The sequence below is a fragment of the Heteronotia binoei genome, chromosome 3 (genome assembly GCF_032191835.1).
Source record: "Heteronotia binoei isolate CCM8104 ecotype False Entrance Well chromosome 3, APGP_CSIRO_Hbin_v1, whole genome shotgun sequence".
NCBI lineage: Eukaryota > Metazoa > Chordata > Lepidosauria > Squamata > Gekkonidae > Heteronotia > Heteronotia binoei.
This window is the reverse complement of record NC_083225.1, coordinates 49,681,601-49,699,887: the sequence shown is the minus strand read 5'-3', so window position 1 is coordinate 49,699,887 and position 18,287 is coordinate 49,681,601. Positions and strand designations below refer to the sequence as shown.

General features: G+C 45.6%; 1 protein-coding gene across 2 annotated transcripts in view; it reads right to left on the bottom strand.

Moving 5' to 3' along the window:
- Positions 1-18,287, bottom strand: part of EDAR (ectodysplasin A receptor) — a 116,674-nt gene that overhangs the window by 78,822 nt on the left and 19,565 nt on the right. The window contains exon 1 of one of the 2 annotated variants that reach the window (XM_060233760.1): positions 1,920-2,030. The exons of the other annotated variant lie outside the window; for it this stretch is intronic. Within the exon in view, the coding sequence (XP_060089743.1) occupies positions 1,920-1,952 (33 nt within the window). The 5' untranslated portion in view covers positions 1,953-2,030. Of the gene's footprint in view, positions 1-1,919; positions 2,031-18,287 lie in introns of those variants that run through there. 2 annotated transcript variants of the gene reach the window in all.

Below are 18,287 nucleotides of genomic sequence, written 5' to 3'. Positions count from 1 at the left end.
TACATTTCATTCAATTTATACAAAAATCAATGGCATTGTTACAATGAACTGTCAAAGTCGAAACTTTCTCGATTCAGCTGATGGTAGCTGAATTTACTCAAAGGTAAGACAAATATCACAGCATAGATACCAATGACAGCCTTCACAAAGTCCAGCCATGGGTTTTGAGCTGTGTTTATGTGAATTCTAGTTTATGCAGTCTTTCTGAACCTTTTTACTCAGTACAAAGTCTGACAAGTTGTTGTATATGGTGGACTATTTTATCAGAATAAAAGCAATAAAATCATGCCCTGGGAATAAATTAGGGCTGCCAGCCTCCAGGTCTCCTGGCATAACTTTGGAGGGTGGACTTTATGGGACCTTGCTGAGGTCCCTCCACTCCATAAGCCCTGTTTTCCCAAGGATCCCCCCCCTTCTCTAGGAATTTTCCAATCTTGAGTTGGCAACTCTAGAATAAATACCTAGCAGTTCATAGAACAAAATTTGAGTCCAGTTGCATCTTTAAGCCGAACAAAATTTTATTCGAGATATAAGCTTTGTGCAAGCAGACTTCTTTGGAAGATTAAGTTAAGCTCCTTAATAGACTATTTTGATTCAAGAATACACAAAAACAACTTTCATGAGTATATATTGCATCAGTGAGAGGACAATTCACATTCACAAGCACCAAGCCTTATAAAGTAGCAAAATAACTAATGCCCAGTTGTTCTCATACTGTGTGTGTGTGGGGGGGGGGTGTTCTCCTTTGATTGTGTGAGATACCTGGAGGGGGGCGTGACATGAAGTTGCAGAGAAGGATAGGATAGTGTAGTAAGTAGCATCTTCCTCTCCATTCAAGATCCAATTGGATTGAAGGCCTCCCCAGCAGAGTACCTACACTGATCTACACAAGTTGTGTTGGGGTGATTGTGCTTTCATTTCTCCCATCATGGCAATTTGAGTTGAAAAGAAGGAAGGTTGCAATTATCTTGTTTTGCTTTGCTCTTACATTGGTTTCTGGAAGGTGATCGGAGATACCCTATGCCAGGGGTGGCCAACGGTAGCTCTCCAGATGTTTTTTGCCTACAACTCCCATCAGCCCCAGCCATTGGCCATTGGCCTATGCTATTTCTCTCCTATTGCTTCTGCTAAGATTAATACTCCAACCTGCAGCTCTTTGCATGCCACAGCAGGCTATATGTACAATAACTATGAGTAAGAATTTCTAGATAATTATCTGTGAAACAGATTGTTTGTGATGGTTCATCCAGAAAGTGAGCTTTGAAAGAAGGGAGGCAATGGGCCAGCACAAACTCTTTCTACTTTTCCCATGGTATGCATTTTGTATAAATACGTACTTTATTTTATATCTAAAAAAGTGAGGTATTGGCAATATATGAGCACTATTGTTTCTGGTTTATTCAAGTGAAAACCATCTTTAGGCAACACCACATCACCCTGCCCACTGCTATCCCTGCTGGCCTGAACAGAATAATTAAGCTCATCATTCATAGATTCTTAGAAAAAAGGCGCAACGCGTTGAAGACAGAGTATGTGTTACATTCAAAGTATTCCAGGCTGAATTAGCATGTAGCCTTCATCATAGGTACCTGTGCCCTTTAACATCAAGAAAAAAGATTCCTCATAATCTCTTGCAATTTATAGAACTGCTGAAGTGTTCTTGTAATAGTACTTTAAAAAAAATCCTAAAGGACTTCAAGTCACCAGAATCAACCATTTCTACCAGATTTGTTACATCACAAATACACACATCTTCCCTTGCTTTGGAAATCCTGTCTTATTCACTGTTTACAGATTAGTCATCCTTGGCTGCTGCATGTAAAAAAGATTAAATCAGTTTTAATTCTGGCAAAATATCCACTTTCTTGAGAACCACTAGCAAGTATCTCGAAGTATATCAAGGTATAGCTTTCTCTTACCGTTGCCCTGCTTTGCTCTCTTTGCTGTTCCATCACAACAGGTAAACAACTTGCTTTTGCCGCCTTGGAGATTCTATCTAGAAGTAGTGTTTGATGTTAGGAAGGCGGAGCCAGAAGTGAGGCTGGGAGAATGTATAAGGCTGGAAGAAGTGAATCAACTTTTAAATGTATGCCAAACTTCTTTTAAAAGGAAGCCAACCAGGATCTAAATCAAAAAGCCTTGCAGTGTAACCCTAAGATAGACAATTTATTTGGTGTTTGGACATATTGAAAAGCACATCATGGCCTGGAGTGCAGTACTAACGTAATATTTTAATACATCTAATTATAAAATTTGCATAGTTTTTCATTAACTCCATGAGTGCCAAGCCACAGCTAATAGGCATGTATGCAGTCATCTATGTTTTTTGTTAATTTTAGAGCTCTTATCTCCAAATGTAAAAAACCACAAATCACTGCCTCAAGAATCACAAAATAACAAGTATGAATTGGGACACAGATATACACACAGTAAAACTGTAAATAGAGCTACGCCCTTCCAAACCTATTGACTTCAATGAACTTTATAAGGTGTAACTCTGTTTAGGATTGCACTGGTAGGTGCCATGAGTATCTTAACAGAAAGGGAGAATAATTTATTTACTCCAATAAGTAATCAATCTGTCTTTCTGAGCTGGTAGCACATTTGTATTCTTATCTCAGCTGTCAGGGGAGCTGACAACCTGATAACTGAGGATTCTAATCAGAACCACCCAGAAGGAGTGGATATGAGATATCCTGAAAGTTTGTTTGCTGTTTTACATTGTTTAAAATGCTGACATTTGCTGTGTCTTTCTGCACACTGAATGTGGATTGTTATCTGTTTGTCATGTTGTTGTTACGACTCAAGTATGTTATACCCCCCACATCCAAACTGATTTTCAGTTAAAGATCTGTTGAGATTTTCCAAGTCTGTTTTGTATCTAGAAAAATATACTCCTTCCTTTTCTAGAGATGTAAAATTTCTGGAAATTTTTAGAGCATGGAGGGAAATTTTTTTTCCAATGGAAAAAAGAAATTTGGGAAGAGGTTGAAGTATTTGCAATACTTAGTCTTCTATCAAGCCTAATTTTTTAAAACTGATTTAACAGCATAACGTATCATTTACAAGTTTGTTAGCATATAATTGTACTATCTGGCATATTTATGGAGTTTAGACGCATAACTGTCTTTAAGAAAAACTGCCGTTATAACTAAGTAAATGAAGCAGATGTGCATTTTCCTTAGCCATTGGGATATGCTGATCATCTGTCAATGCCCCTAAATAAGTTTCTGTCCCAAAACCAGGCCTATATCCTCATCAAAATGGGTCAAGGGCATACGTGTCATCCAAGTAAACATGGAGTTATTCTGCCACTACCTAGTGAACATCCCCCAAAAAAGACAGATTTGATGCATAGCTGTAGCTAATACTTTTCTGCAAAAGCTTTTTTCAAATAGTGATAACTGCCTCTTTCAAAGGTCTTTGGAGAGGACCTCCAGTGAATATACATTCAGTTTTCTGAATCTGAATCTCACGACAAGATTTTATAAACCAGGAAGACAGTGGTTCTAGAGACTATAGGTAGTAGTTTGCGAACTTCCCAGGATTTTGTCAACATCATACAGGGAAACTAAACGGAACTGATTCAAGCAACTGGTACCCTTAATGTCTGCTCAACGGATTAAATTACTAAATCAAAATATAAGGATTTACATTACAAAGAATCCTGGAAAAACATCTCAGCTGAATCCCAATACACTAAACTATACAGATTGACTTCTGGGAGTAATCAGTTGCCAAATTAATATAAATAACTGTGCTAGGTGTGATTGATTCCACTGAACAAATGATTACAGAGAAGTAACATTTCTTCACAACTTTCACCACAACCACCTATGTTTTACAAGCGGCTCTGAAATGTGTTTGTTAGACTGAGTTTGAGTTTTCTGTGACCATCACTTTAAATGTCTGTCAACCCACTTTTACAGCACTATACAGCTTGTGTTGTGACAAGGGTTGCCAATTTCCAGGTGGGGCCTGGGCATCTACCAGAATTATTTACAGCTGTTCTCCAAATTACAGTGATCAATTCCCCTGGAGAAAACGGCCTCTTTGGAAGGTGGACCTTATTAAATGATAGATCCAAATAGACAGCCGTGTTGGTCTGAAGTAGTAGAACAAAATAGGAGTCAATTGCACCTTTAAGACCAACTTAGTTTTTTTCAGAACGTAAGCTTTCATGTGCATGCACACTTCTTCAGACAAGGAATGAGGTACAGTAAGCAGAACCACTTATAGCTGGTAAGGTTTGGAATGCCAAGTGGTATAAATAATTAATAAATTAATAACTGAATGTAAGGAATATATATGTCATAATAATATATTAATTATGAAATGATGTCCTGCTGCCCTGCTCTTTCCAAAATCCTACCCTCCCTAGGCTCCACCCCCAAATCCAGGAATTTCCCAACCTGTAGTTGGCAACTCTAGTTCTTTCTAAGAGCTGTAGAGAATACCAGGCAGTGACACTATCATCTTGATGAAGCCTAGAATTTCAGATTCCCATTAGGTTTTCCAAAGCAATATCATCGGATCTGGTATACTTGGGTGTGGGGGTGGGAGGCTAACAAAGTTCAAAATCCTTGTGTATGAGGCCCTGACCGGGATAGCCCAAGCAAGCCTGATCTCGTCAGATCTTGAAAGCTAAGCAGGGCTGACTCGGGCAAGTGCTTGGAAGGGAGACCTCTAGGGAATACCAGGGCTAGGATACAGAGGTAGGTGATACAAGTCACCTCTCTGAAAAATATCTGGGCCCCACTAGGGGTTGCCAGAAGGCACTGTGGCTTCCAGGCATGGATGCAAACACAGACACACACAAATACTTTAAAAGATTAAAAAATCCTAATGTATAAGCAATTTAACAATATTTAGCTGCCATCTGCATACAATGAAAATAAAGCCAATATTACATTATCTTAGGAATAGAAAGTAAATCTCTGAGAAGTAATTTTTCTGCATTAAGTTAGTTCCAGCAAAGAATCAAGACAAAGGGAAACAATTTACAAACGCCTCCCCCATTTCATACAAACCTTTTCCTTTCAGAATTCTATCAACTGAGATCTGCTTTTTCAGCTGATCTCCAGCTGGCAGAGATCAGCTCCCCTGGAGAAAATGGCTGCTCTGAAGGGTGGACTTTATGGCATTGTACTATACTGAAGCCCCCCCCTCCCCAACCCTGCCCTCTCCTGGATACACTGCCACAGTCTCCAGGTATTTTCTGACACAGACCTGGTAACCCTATCCCCCCACCCCTCAGCTAATTTCAACATTCCATGCTTTCTGAAGCATGATATATCTGATTAGGAATAAGACCAGTTGTGGGCTATCTCTCCCTTTGTGTACAATGGTCAGCTAGAAGCTTTCAAGGAAACCACAATAGCACATGTATTGTCAGCACAGTACTAATTAATTGTTAGTTAACTATCCAAAAAGGTAATGGACTAGATGCAATGAAACCACTTTGCAAGATATCTTTGCGCCACTGCAAAAGTAATTAGAAGTAACTTTGTGGAAGCTGAGCTGCTAAGAAGAAGAAGATGATGATATTGGATTTATATCCTGCCCTCTACTCCGAAGAGTCTCAGAGTGGCTCACAATCTCCTTTACCTTTCTTCCCCCTCAACAGACACCCTGTGAGGTGGGTGGGGCTGGAGAGGGCTCTCACAGCAGCTGCCCTTTCAAGGACAACCTCTGCCAGAGCTATGGCTGACCCAAGGCCATGCTAGCAGGTGCAAGTGGAGGAGTGGGGAATTGAACCCAGTTCTCCCAGATAAGAATCCGCTCACTTAACCACTACACCAAACTGGCTCTCTCTAAGGGGGAAAAAACCTCATAATGTCAGCTTCTATTAATACACTGGTGAAACAGCTCGCACTTTACTTAGCTGTTCAGATACCACAACGTTTCTTTTGTTTTCCTTTGCAGATAAGCACAGATATCTTGCAGTGTATTTTGATTTCCTATAGCCTATGTCACCTTTTGAGTGGCTGAGTACCAATTACATTAGCATTATAATATGAACGGAGAGGTTGGACCACACCTGCAAGAACCTGCTCATCCAAGCCTGCAGTGCTGTATCTACATATGACACAGAGCATATGCACGTGCAAGCTATACACACACAGGATCACTCCATAAAACTGGTATCCTGAATTTTTTAAATGTGTACCATGTAAGCATGTAAAATACGAACACAAGTTCAGGTCAATGGATGAGAGTTTTGGGGACAGTACTGCTTTCCTGTGCACTCATCATATCAGTGGTCTTCAGCTCCTGATCCGGGACTCTCAGGTGGGTTGCAAAGCGATCTCATTGGCCATTTCTGCAAACTTTTGGAAGGACCTACTGGGTAGAGTAAACGTGCCGTGTTCCTATCTTGCTTTGTACGCATGCTGAGAAGAGCAGCAAGACAGTGAGGAAAAATCAGCAGTGGCGTGGATTCCCCCATGGCTCTGAACCCCTGCTTGTTTCTCATTGCATGGCTGTAGTACACCTCCTGGTGCTTGTTGTGTGTTTCCTGCTCCCTTACATTTTTGGTCTGCTTCCCAAAGTGGTAGCCTTGAAGAAGTCAACACCATTGAGGTCACAGCTCCTGCTCTTTCTCCTGTTATATGACTCTGGCATCCTATGACTTTCTGTCATGTGTTTTCAGCTTGCTCTGTCCTGTATTTAGTGAGATCTGAACCTGGAAAGGTCTATAATTATACTATGAAAACAAAATAAGGAAAAGTGCCTATTTTATAGGCTACAGTACTCAACTTTTTCAAAAGCAAGCTTTTTATTATTTGTAGAGAGCAAAGCCCTGGGCAACACAAGCACCTTCCTTTGCACACCTTCAAAGCTCTCATGTAAATTTAGTATTTCACTGCTTTTAATCTCTCCCCCCCCCATTCTATCAATGAACAGGCTTACAGTGATCTGGGTCTGCTACAGATGGTTTCCTGTTCCATCTGCCAAATTTGAGATAGCTATAAAACTTGAAAAGACATTACAGCTGTCACTGCATGAAAAATAACATTTTTGGGGGCGAAAATGAAATATTAGCTTTATCTTTTAATTGCTGAGCTTTAATCTTGTTTCATATATGAACTGTTAGGAAAGGTTGGAAAATCTCACTTGATATTAGACAAACCTTCAGCTCTATATGTTGGTAAATGTCTTGATTTTAGTGAGATTTATTTGAGCAAGCTGTGATCCAGCAGGTTATACGGATACTTGCCGCATATATCAAAGTATTCCAGAAAAGCAGAATACATGTTGACATTATGGGAATGCTTCTTTTTGATACATATGGGAGAATACGGACTTCAGTATCACTGGATTGTAGCCAACAATCTTAATGAAAAGAACACAGAGTTTTGTGTGTGTTCCTCACTGTTCCAGTAGCCCTTCTGGCCCCAGAAAGATCATTCCTGGTGGAATAGCCATGCTGATTGGAAGCTGGACAGATGAGGGCAACTGCATCTTAGTCAACAGAGGGAAGCTTGTAAAGAGAAGAATGATATCATCCTCTTTCCCTTCCTCGGGGCTTTTTTTGTAGAAAAAACTCAGCTTGAGCTCATTTGCATATTAGCCAACACCCCCTTATGCCAAGCCAGCCGGAACTGCGTTCCAGTGCGTTCCTTTTCCCAAAAAAGGCCTGCCCTTCCTCACTCCAGCCCCTGTTCTGCAAGGCTGTTCTTCCATGCAGATCTCATGACCCCAAGAATAGGCTTTCTGAGTGTTGGGTGAGGTGATAAGATTGAAGAGGAACATGAAATAACTTCATGTTTCACGCATGGATGGATGGATACATGCCACTGTCCTGATACTGTTGTGTTTATAGCAAGGTTTTTTGGTAGGAAGAACTCCTTTGCATATTAGGCCACACACCCCTGATGTAGCCAAACCTCTTGGAGATTACAGTAGGCCCTGTACTAAGAGCCCTGTGCGAAGGAGTTCCTCCTACACAAAAAGCCCTGGTTTATACTCGTGGGTAAATTATTCCTTTCTGCTAAATGAGATCCAAGGATTCTCTTTGACTCAGTTTTTTTTTTGGATAGAAGAATTCTCTGTCACGGAGATTTTATGCATTAGATCAAGAACATTGTTCTCATAATGGTATTAATCTTGTGATGTATATTTATTTTCTGGAATGTGTTTCTTAAAAAAAACTATTTAAAATCAATATAAAATTTTGTATCTGTTGGTTATCTACAAATATACCAGGGTCTGTTTTAAAAACCCGTATATTGATACAGTGTATTTTTGGGAAGTATGCTTTTTTTTGTTATGTATTGAACTATAGGAAACCTGTTGTATATGTGCTTAGAATTGTATCTATAAGCTGGAGTTCTTGCCTGACTCACTGAGGCCTGAAGGACAGAGCTTGGGGACTCGGGAACTATAGGCAGCAGGATCCAAATCCTGCTGCCCTACTCCAATCCAACTGGTTTGAATGGTCCCCCAACTGGTTTGAATGGTCCAGTCACAGGCAGCATGGGAACTTTGGGTGTGTAAATATAGAGGGCCCTGCGGCCCTAGCAGTTAGTCTTTGTAGGCAGCGCTTTACCATGCTGTATTCAATAAAAGAGCTATGTTCACTACTACCTCGCCTCATGACTGTATAGAACCCACTATATTATAGTGCCGACGAAGGTGGGATCCTGGTAAGCAAGACCAGCAACTGCGGGCGTTCTGCACCACGAACACATCACCAGCGCTGACAATGCCCACTACGCCAGGAATGATTCCCGAGTTCGATGTGACCATCCCAGAACAATAGGAGACCTGGTTGGAACAACTGGAGAACTTCATCCACTACCATGGAGTTGTTGGGGATAAAAAGAGATCACTATTCCTCAGCTCGTGTGGGATGAACACCCAGGAGCTCGCCCAGGGGCTAATGGTGCCCACCCCCCTCAAGGATGCATCCTACACGGACATCACCACCGCCCTGACAACCCATTTTGCACCAAAGTCATCAGTCCTGACCCATCGCTTTGACTTTACCGAGAGCAGGCAGCGGCCCAACGAGTCTGCCGTCGACTACATCGCGGCCCTCTGCCAGCTGTCACTCTGCTACGAGTTTCAATGATTGGAGGAAAGACTGAGGGACCGGTTTATTTTCAGGCTGCAAGACAAGCCGCTCAGGAGGAAGCTGCTTGGGAAAGATGAGATGGACCTCTCCAAGGTGATCAAAGCAGCAACCGCCTACAACAAATCGCAGGGAGAGCACATGGCGGCGGAGGCTCACCAAGCTGCCTCATTTTCCTCGGACACGGACGACTCAGGGGGAGATGATGCTCTCAAGCTCCAGCACACCGCTGCGAAGCCCCAGCAGCCACATGCGAGCAAAAATGCACCAACTCAAGAGTGTGTAAGTTGCGGGGAAAACCATGAGCGCTGTTCCTGCCAATTCCAGGACACCGTCTGCCACCAGTGCGGGAATACAGGGCACCTCGCCAGGGTCTGCCGCTCGAAAACGACACCAACCCAAGAGAGCGCCCCCCATCAGAAGGGCAGAAAAAATGGCCGCTGCCACAAGGTCCCCATTGTAGAGGATATCAATGCCATCACTGCGTCGCTTGGGCAGGTATGCGACATCCGCATGCCGTCACCAGATAAACTCAAAACGACAGTGTTCATTGATGGCGTCCCCTGTTGGATGGAGGTCGACTCGGGGGCCACGCATAACATCATCTCTGCCCAGACCCTAAAGAAACTTTGCCCCAAGGGGGGACCTAAGCTATACCCGTCCCCCATGCTCGTATGAGACTTCCAGAAAAGGGCGATTGGCATCAAAGGGGCCAGGGTAGTCAAGGAGCAATACGGGAATTTTTTGAGAGACCTTCCCTTGCTGGTGGCGGAAGGGGACCTGAGTAGCTTGTTGGGCCAGGCTTGGTTTGCACCCTTGGGGATTCGAGTAGAGGGAATCCACCATGCCCCCGCAAGCAGGGATTTTCCAGGACATCTGTGGGGAGTTCCCAGCAGTTTTTGATGGGACACTAGGAACGTACACGTGTTCCCCCATGTCATTACAAATAAACCCCAACATGCCGCCCGTATGGCTAAAGGCCCGGCGGGTACCCTTTGCCTTGAAACCCAAGATAGAGGAGGAGCTAGACTGCCTAGTGGCACAAGGAATCCTGGAGCCAGTCGCCAACAATCGTCACCCCAGTCAAGTCAAACGGGAGCGTCTGCATCTGTGCAGACTACAAATGCACAATCAATAAAGCACTGCACGACCACGCCTACCCAGTCCTGGTGGTCAGCCATGTGTTAGTATCCATAGCAGTTGGAAAAATTTTTGGGAAGCTGGATCTGGCCCTAGCGCACCAGCAATTGCCGGTGGACACCGCCATGGCCGAGGCCCAAACCATAGTCACACATCGGAGCGCTTTCCAGGTAAAATGCCTCCAGTTCGGGGTCAGCGTAGCCCTGGGGATTTTTCAGAGCTTAATGGACTCTCTCTTAAAAGGGATTCCCGAGGTACAGCCATTCTTTGATGATGTGCTGATCGGTGCAGCAACGGAAGAGGAATTCGCCAACCGCCTCCGCTCCGTACTACAGCATTTCGACAAGGTGGGGCTCAAGGTAAAGAGGGAAAATGCCTGTTGGGGGTCCCTACTATAGACTTTTTGGGGTACACGGTGGATGCGAATGGGATTCACCCATCCAAGGACAAAATCACAGCCATTTGCGACACACCAGCCCCCACTAACAAAGCCGAACTGCAATCATTCCTCGGCATCCTCAACTTTTACCACACCTTCCTCCCCCACAAGGCAGCAGTAGCAGAACCCTTATATAGGCTCTTAGACAAAAGGGGTCCGTGGGTTTGGGGCCACCGGCAAACCGCTGCCTTCCAGGCTGTTAAAGACCTCCTGACATCCAACAGCTTGGTGGCGCACTTTGATGAGAGGATGCCCATTGTTTTGGCCTGTGATGCCTCCCGCTACGGGGTGGGCGCCATCCTGGCCCGTGTGCTGCCAGACGGCAGGGAGGTCCCGGTGGCCTACTACTCCAGAACATTGCAGAAACCAGAGCGCAACAACATGCAAATAGACAAGGAGGGCCTGGAAATCATGGTGGGAGTAAAAAAATTTCATGATTACTTATACAGCTGGCCCTTCACCATCCATATGAACCACAAGCCCTTACTCGGCTTCTTTGCCCCCGACTGACAAACACCCCAGATGTTGTCACCCAGGGTACTACAGTGGTCCATTTTCTTGGCGGGGTACCAGTACGGCCTTCAGTACAGGCCAGGAAAGGCCTTGGGACTCCCTCAGCCGCCTGCTGCTGCCATCAGAAGGTCCACAAGCATAGCCACCTTCAAGAAGGGGTTAGATAAAAATATGGAGCAGAGGTCCATCAGTGGCTATTAGCCACAGTGTGTGTGTGTGTGTGTATATGTGTATGTATATATATATGTATATGTGTATGTATGTATATATATATATATATATATATATATATATATATATATATATATATATATATATATATGTATGTGTATATATACACACACATATATATATATATATTTGGCCGCTGTGTGACACAGAATGTTGGACTGGATGGGCCATTGGCCTGATCTAACATGGCTTCTCTTATGTTCTTATGTTCAGATCCAGCCCCAGCACACCAAATCCTGCTTCTAGAGTCCCTCCCAGACCGACCAGTACACGCAAAAGACATTGCACGCTGCTCAGCCAAGGACAAAATACTCTCCTGTGTTCTGAACTGGGTATGGAGGGGATGGTCCATGGGCCGAGTGGGACTGTTGTTTGGGGCGTTCACGTCCTGCAGGGTTGAGCTTTCTGTCCATAAGGGGTGTTTGCTATGGAGTACAGGGTGATGGTACCCCTGGTCCTGAGACATCGAGTCTTCACAGCGCTGCACAAAACCCACCCGGGGATCGTGCGCATGAAGGCACTTGCCCATAGTTATGTATGGTGGCCCAGGATGGACTATGCGATTGGGTCGCTCGATGCCAGCCCTGCCAGGAAACCCGACCGGCACCTCCTCAGGCTCTGGTGCAGCATCGGGAATCCACAAAAAAACCCCTGGTCCCAGTTGCACCTGGACTTTGTGGGGCCCTTCTAGGGACAAACGTTTTTCTTAATTGTGGACTCATACTCAAAATGGCTGGAGGTGCTCCCAGTGGCATTCACCTCCTCCCATGCAGCCATTGGCGGTCTCTGCAGGGTGTGTGCCACGCATGGCCTTCCGGACATGCTGGTCTCAGATAATGGGATGACCTTCACATTGGGAGAATTCTAGGACTTCTGCGCCTGTAAACTCATTAGGCACATCAGGTCAGCCCCATTCCACCCGGCCACCAATGGGCAGGCCGAAAAGATGATGCGGATGACTAAAGAATTGCTCCACTGCACAGTATTCCCTCCTTGGCCACAGACCACAGCCCTGCCAAACTCCTCATGGGCCACCTGGTAGCCACCCTACTAGACCGATTGCACCCCGACAGAGCCCTCAACATGCGGGAGGTCCCAGAGTCGATCCGGGCACCTCAGGGGCTAGATACAGGGGACTGGGTTATGGTGAAGAACTTTGGGGGAGGGTCCGTTTGGATTCCGGCAAGGGTTGCCAGGGTGCTGGGGTCCGTAATGTTTGAGGTTACAACAGAGGGGAGGTCCACCATAAGGAGGCACATCGACCAGCTAAGGTCCCACGAGAGCCCCGGGGTAGAAGTCAAGGATTACAGTCCCAACAACCAAGCTACGACCCCCACTCCATCCCCAACCGACACAGCAGAAGCAGGGGCCCCGAGCCCCACCTTTCAGGCGGAGCAGGCGGTCACGGAGGCCTGGGAACTGCCAGCTGAGAGCGATACAGCAGCAGCCCCTCCACGCACCGCCACTGCAAATGGGTCCGCTCCCTCACCCCCTCTGGGCCTCAGACGGTCCACCAGAGAGCATCGCAAGTCAGCCTCCCTCAAGGACTATGTCAGCTAGGCTTGCGAACTAAGTTGGGAAGGATGTTGTGTATGTGCATAGAATTGTATCTATAAGCTGAAGTTCTTGCCTGACTCACTGAGACCTGAAGGACACTACTACCTCGCCTCATGACTGTATAGAACCCACTATATTATAAAACCATACTTAAATTTTGTGGTGGAATTAATTATTTTAGCATAATTATCTGAAATTTTACTCATAATAAAGTAATCTCAAAGTCAAGCTTGCCATTACTCAATTGTGAGTATTTTCTTATCTTTCCACATAGCTGCCAATGAAATTCTGGCTTTAGCAAACAATATTGATATTAATTTCATTTTACTTTTATCTTCTAAAGGTTGCTTTTTTTGGAATGCTTTTTGTTGCATACTTATTTACCATGTGTCTTTATACTCATTCACTAGATCACAGCTTACTCAGATAAGTCATAGCCTACTCAAATAAGGTCTAAAGTCATAACCCACAGTGAGGATTTTTGGGTTACATATGTCTTGAGCCTTTGCCTTTGGTATCTTATGGACTAGAATAATATTTTAAGCAGATAAGTTGTGAACAAAACACAATGTCAGAAAGAGCATTTATCATCTACAAGCCTTTTGATTTGTCTTCCTTGCTTAATGTATATGGATTTTCCATACAAATCAAAAATGTACGTGTGTGGTATGAACCTCTCCTGATGGATTCACTGGAAAGAATTCACTGAAACAAATCATGGTCTTGAACTAAGTGCCAGTTAAGCACATCATTAGGGATTAGACCATGATTTCCACTTTCATTTTGGTCAATTAGCTATGTTGATTGTGCTTTTCAGATTTAGTCAAATACCACAAGCAAATTCTGAAGATTTCTACACACCTCCACACAAATGTAGTAAATAGTACAACATTGTCAACATCATAGTAGGCAGTGTTATAGCCAACTGAGGTCTTTATCCTACTATTACACTCAGTGTAGTTCAAAACATTCCTCCAATCTAAGAACTTCCTCCAGCTCACGCAACTCTTAGGACAGGGATGGCCAAACTTGCTTAATGTATGAGCCACATAGAATAAACAGAGCTAAAAGACATGAACATCAGTTGTTTGAGGGAAGGAAGGAAAGAAGGCAGGAAGGTAGGCAGGTAGGCAGGCAGACAAATAGCTGGGGGAGGAAAGAGGGAGGGAGAGATGGAAAGAAAGCAACTTTAACTTAAATGCATTCTCCAAGTTGCCAGCAGGCTTGGGTTGGAGAAGTGATTTAAAGACAGAAATGCCTTTTCCAAGTCAGCCAACAGGATGGGGGGGGGGGCTTCAAGAGCCACACAATATGTGTGAAAGAGCCACATGTGGGTCCAAAATTGCAGTTTAGCAACCCCTGTCTTAGGATAAGGAAGATCCATTTAAGTTTGACGAAGTCCTCCTAGTAGGCTTGCCTGTCCCCAGGTCCCTTTGGGGGATCCCCCAATTTTGCAGGCTCCTTCCCACTGCTAGCCAACTGGCCGTTGGGGGAAAGCCCCACCCCAACAGCCATCCTGTGCCTTTCCACCTGGGAAGGCTTAGAAGAAGCTTGGAAACTCCTTGTATTTTGGAAGGTGTGTGCACCTTTAAATCTGAGTAGAAGCAAGGCTGAATGGGAGTGGGGTGAGCCAGCAGAGACATGTGGGTCTTTCTGATGAGTCTGGGAAACTAAGTAAGTAAGAGAGCCAGCCTGCCTGCCTGCCTTCCTTCTTGCATTTTTGTTAGAAGTTGTTTGTACAGTAAAATAGTGAAGCTGTGAGTAAGTAAAATGCCCCTGTTTGTCTTGCATTCATTCTAGAAGTAGTTTGCACAGTAAAATAGATAGTGAAGCTGAGAAAAAGTAAGAGGGTCTCTGTTTTGTATTTGTTTTAAAAGTTCTTTCCACAGTAAAATAGTAAAGAGTAAATTAGAACCTTTCATTTCCCTGTGTTAGTCTGAAGAATTTGACTGAAATACAGCAGATGGTTACATGCAACTTCCCTGAGTAAATTGCCCCAGTGAGATCACAAATGTGTGGGCTTGCAAATGTTTATTTTGGCTGCTTTGTGTGTGTGTGTTCACTTTCATTTAGTGGACATGCAGCTCTGAGGGGTGAAGAAATGCAGACTGTATTCAGGGGAACTGCACTGCTGTATTTCTGTTTATTTTTTTAGGGAATGGGAAAGTCTCCTGGCTCCACCTCCAAAGTGAGTTGGACCTGGCAACCCTACCTCTTAGGCTGGAAAAGGCTTTAAACTTGGCTGAACAAGCCATTGTCATTTTACAGCAAGCTGCAGTTTTTAAGAGAACTGAATGTCACTTTCTACATTGCTGTTTCTGGTTTTAAATCATACAACAAACATTCATTTCATGCATCATCAGTTGTCAGTGTGTTCCCAGAGGTACTGAAACTAGCTGACACTTGGATCACATTTTTGAGGTTGTTAGGCAATGCTCTTGGGATTTTCTTTCTGACACACATTTGTATTTTTAGGTGTATACTGAAAATCTTTTAGGTACTCACCAAATTGGAGGTGCAACAGATATGCTTGTATTTGCATACATTTATGTTTAACACATACATTGAGTAGAAAGTTGTGATTAGCTTTGACTGTACATTACAATCAGTGGGCAAACCCTGGTTGACTGATGTGGACTCTAAACTTTGTGAATTGGTTGCATGCAAATAGATTTTCTGGCTCTAGTGAACACCTCTGTGCTCCAGTTCTCTTCTCCCACATTACCAATAGTGCCAGCCATCTCTGTCTTCCAGTTTACAAAGCACATCTCTGACTGACAAGTAGCACTGGGAGCATTCGCTATCTAGAGCTGTAGTAGGGGTGTGCATTCGGTTCAGCCGAACCGCATAGACCACCGAATCACCCCTGATTCGGAAGTATACTGCCCACTTCCCCCCGGCGGCCAGCCCCTCCTGCCACCCCGAGACACGATGTGTCTGCCCCTCACAGGAGGTGGCTCTGGACACCCAAGCTGCCAGTCAGCTTGGGCATCCATACACCTCCGAAGTCTGGAAGTATTTCCAACTTATGGAAGATCCACGCTATGTGCAGTGCCAGCTGTGCAGGGCCCGAATCAGGACCCTGCATCACCCAGCCAGGAGGAGGTCCGTCCCATCGCGACTACCTCCGGAGCTCTCCAGGAGCGTTCCGTACTGGAATGCCAGGCATTTCTGCCTGAGATGTTTGGTAGGGGTGGCACCTGTGTGCCAAGAGGGGGAATCAGGTACGGCAGGAGGATGATCTCCTGGAACCTTGCCAGGTTGATCGCCCATGGGCTTCCATTTTCAGTGGTCGAGAATCCTGGGGTGCTAGGGTTGCTCGTATCTGCTGCGTGAGAAACAGACACTGACAGGCGTGCCAGGGCACCGCCTGATCGGTGACGTCAGCACACGCTGGAACTCCACCTGTGCCATGCTGGAGCGCATGGTGGAGCAGAGAGCAGCCCTGGATGCCTTTGTCTCTGAGACAAGGGTCTTTCAGGATGAGAACCGTCATTTCTCAGACTGTGGAGGTTCTTGTGCCCTTCAAGACCCACACAGAAATGCTCTCGTCTGACACGGCGAGCATCGCACTGGTCGTCCCCATGGTCCACATGGCCCATGAGGATCTGGCCTTGTTTCTAGTGCCAGCTCAAGGCCGTGCAGACGTTCTTCCAGTGGTGCACGCCCTGGTTGTTAGACTGCAGGAAGGGCTTGAGGCCCGCTTTCAGACTTTCACCCAGGATAAGGTCTACATGATGGCGACCATGTTAGACCCGCGCCTTAAGGGCACAGTCGCCGAGCTCGTCTTGCCAGTCTATCGCTGGCAAGACGAGCTCTCCCAGAAGGTCGAGTGTTGCAGAGTCAGGGGGGGCCTAGTGCCGGTAACTGAGGAGGAGTGGGGTGGAAGTAGCTCATCTGCTACTTCCACTGCTGTTCATCCCCAACCTCCCCAGTTAGGCATTGCTTCCCGCCAGACTCACGCCACGAAGAGTCCTGAGATGACACTCATCGGACGGCTTGTTCGCCCCTCTGGGAGTGGTAGGCCTCTGAGAGCGAAGACGGGTGCTGCGATGGTGAGGGACTATCTTTTGGAGCCCAATGAGTTGCAGGAAACGTCTCCATTGGACTACTGGGTCACAAAGGTGGGGGTCTGGCCAGCCCTCTCCTCCGTGACCAAGGGATTCCTCTCATGCCCACCGACCAGCGTGCAGAGTGAACGCGTCTTTTCACATATGGGCGACATTGTCTGCCCACATCACAATCGCCTGTAACCCTGGACAGTTGAGCAGTTGGTCTTCCTGAAGGTCAGCTTCCCTATGTTCGGCTCCCCGAACATAGACTTTGAGAGTGAATGAAGTGAGCACCTACTTGTGCCTGCATCCTCTCTTGGCCCGCGCTTGGAAGATGGTTGTAAAACGCTCTTCCACTAAAAATAGACTAGAGTCCAAAGACAGCCCAAAAACTCACTCACAAATTGATTTGCAGTGCACCCCCACCCCCCATCCCTCATCCATCGCCAAACCAAAAGTGAATGCTGGTTTAAAAACTGCAAAGCGATCCAAATTTCCCCAGTCCCCATCCACAAATGCCTAATAATACTGAAAGGGCCAATTCAGCCCCTAACTGTAACCGACAGCACCCACAGGTCCAGCCCAGATAACCCAGGTTTTTTTTCAGGGGCAGGAGGAAGAAAGAGGGAGATGCCAGTGATGATGACAGGCAGCCAGCAGCCATACCAATGCTGAGAGTTGTGTCGTTTGGGGCAGGGCTGGAGAGCTGGCATCTGTAGATTGTGTGTTCTGTGGCAGGGAAGCTGGCACCTGGGTGAGAGACCCAGAGCCAGCATGCTTGTTATGCTTGGCCAGCTCTGCCCATGTTGTTTGGGGCAGGGCTGGAGAGCTGGCATCTGTAGATTGTGTGTTCTGTGGCAGGGAAGCTGGCACCTGGGTGAGAGACCCAGAGCCAGCATGCTTGTTGTGCTTGGCCAGCTCTCCCTGTGTTGTTTGGGGCAGGGCTGGAGAGTTGGCATCTGGGTTTGCTGCAGCCAGGTCTGCAGAGCAGACCTTGAGCAGATTGTGTTTTGTGTGGCAGTGACGTTGGCAACTGGGTTTATATTGGTTCCAGGCCTGCAGGGTTCATAGAGTAGATAGAGGGATGTAGTGCATTTGGGTCCTATAGAGATTATCTGGTGTGAAGTTAGGTTTGGCTTTGGGTGCCCCAGGAATTGGACCCCCTGGTCCAATTTTTTTTTGGCCTTGTGGGTTTTGTGTGGGACAGTGCTCTGAAGCTGCACAGCAGTTTGGGGGGCTCTCCTCAAAACCTCCTGCTCCCCAGAGCCACTTTTCCCAC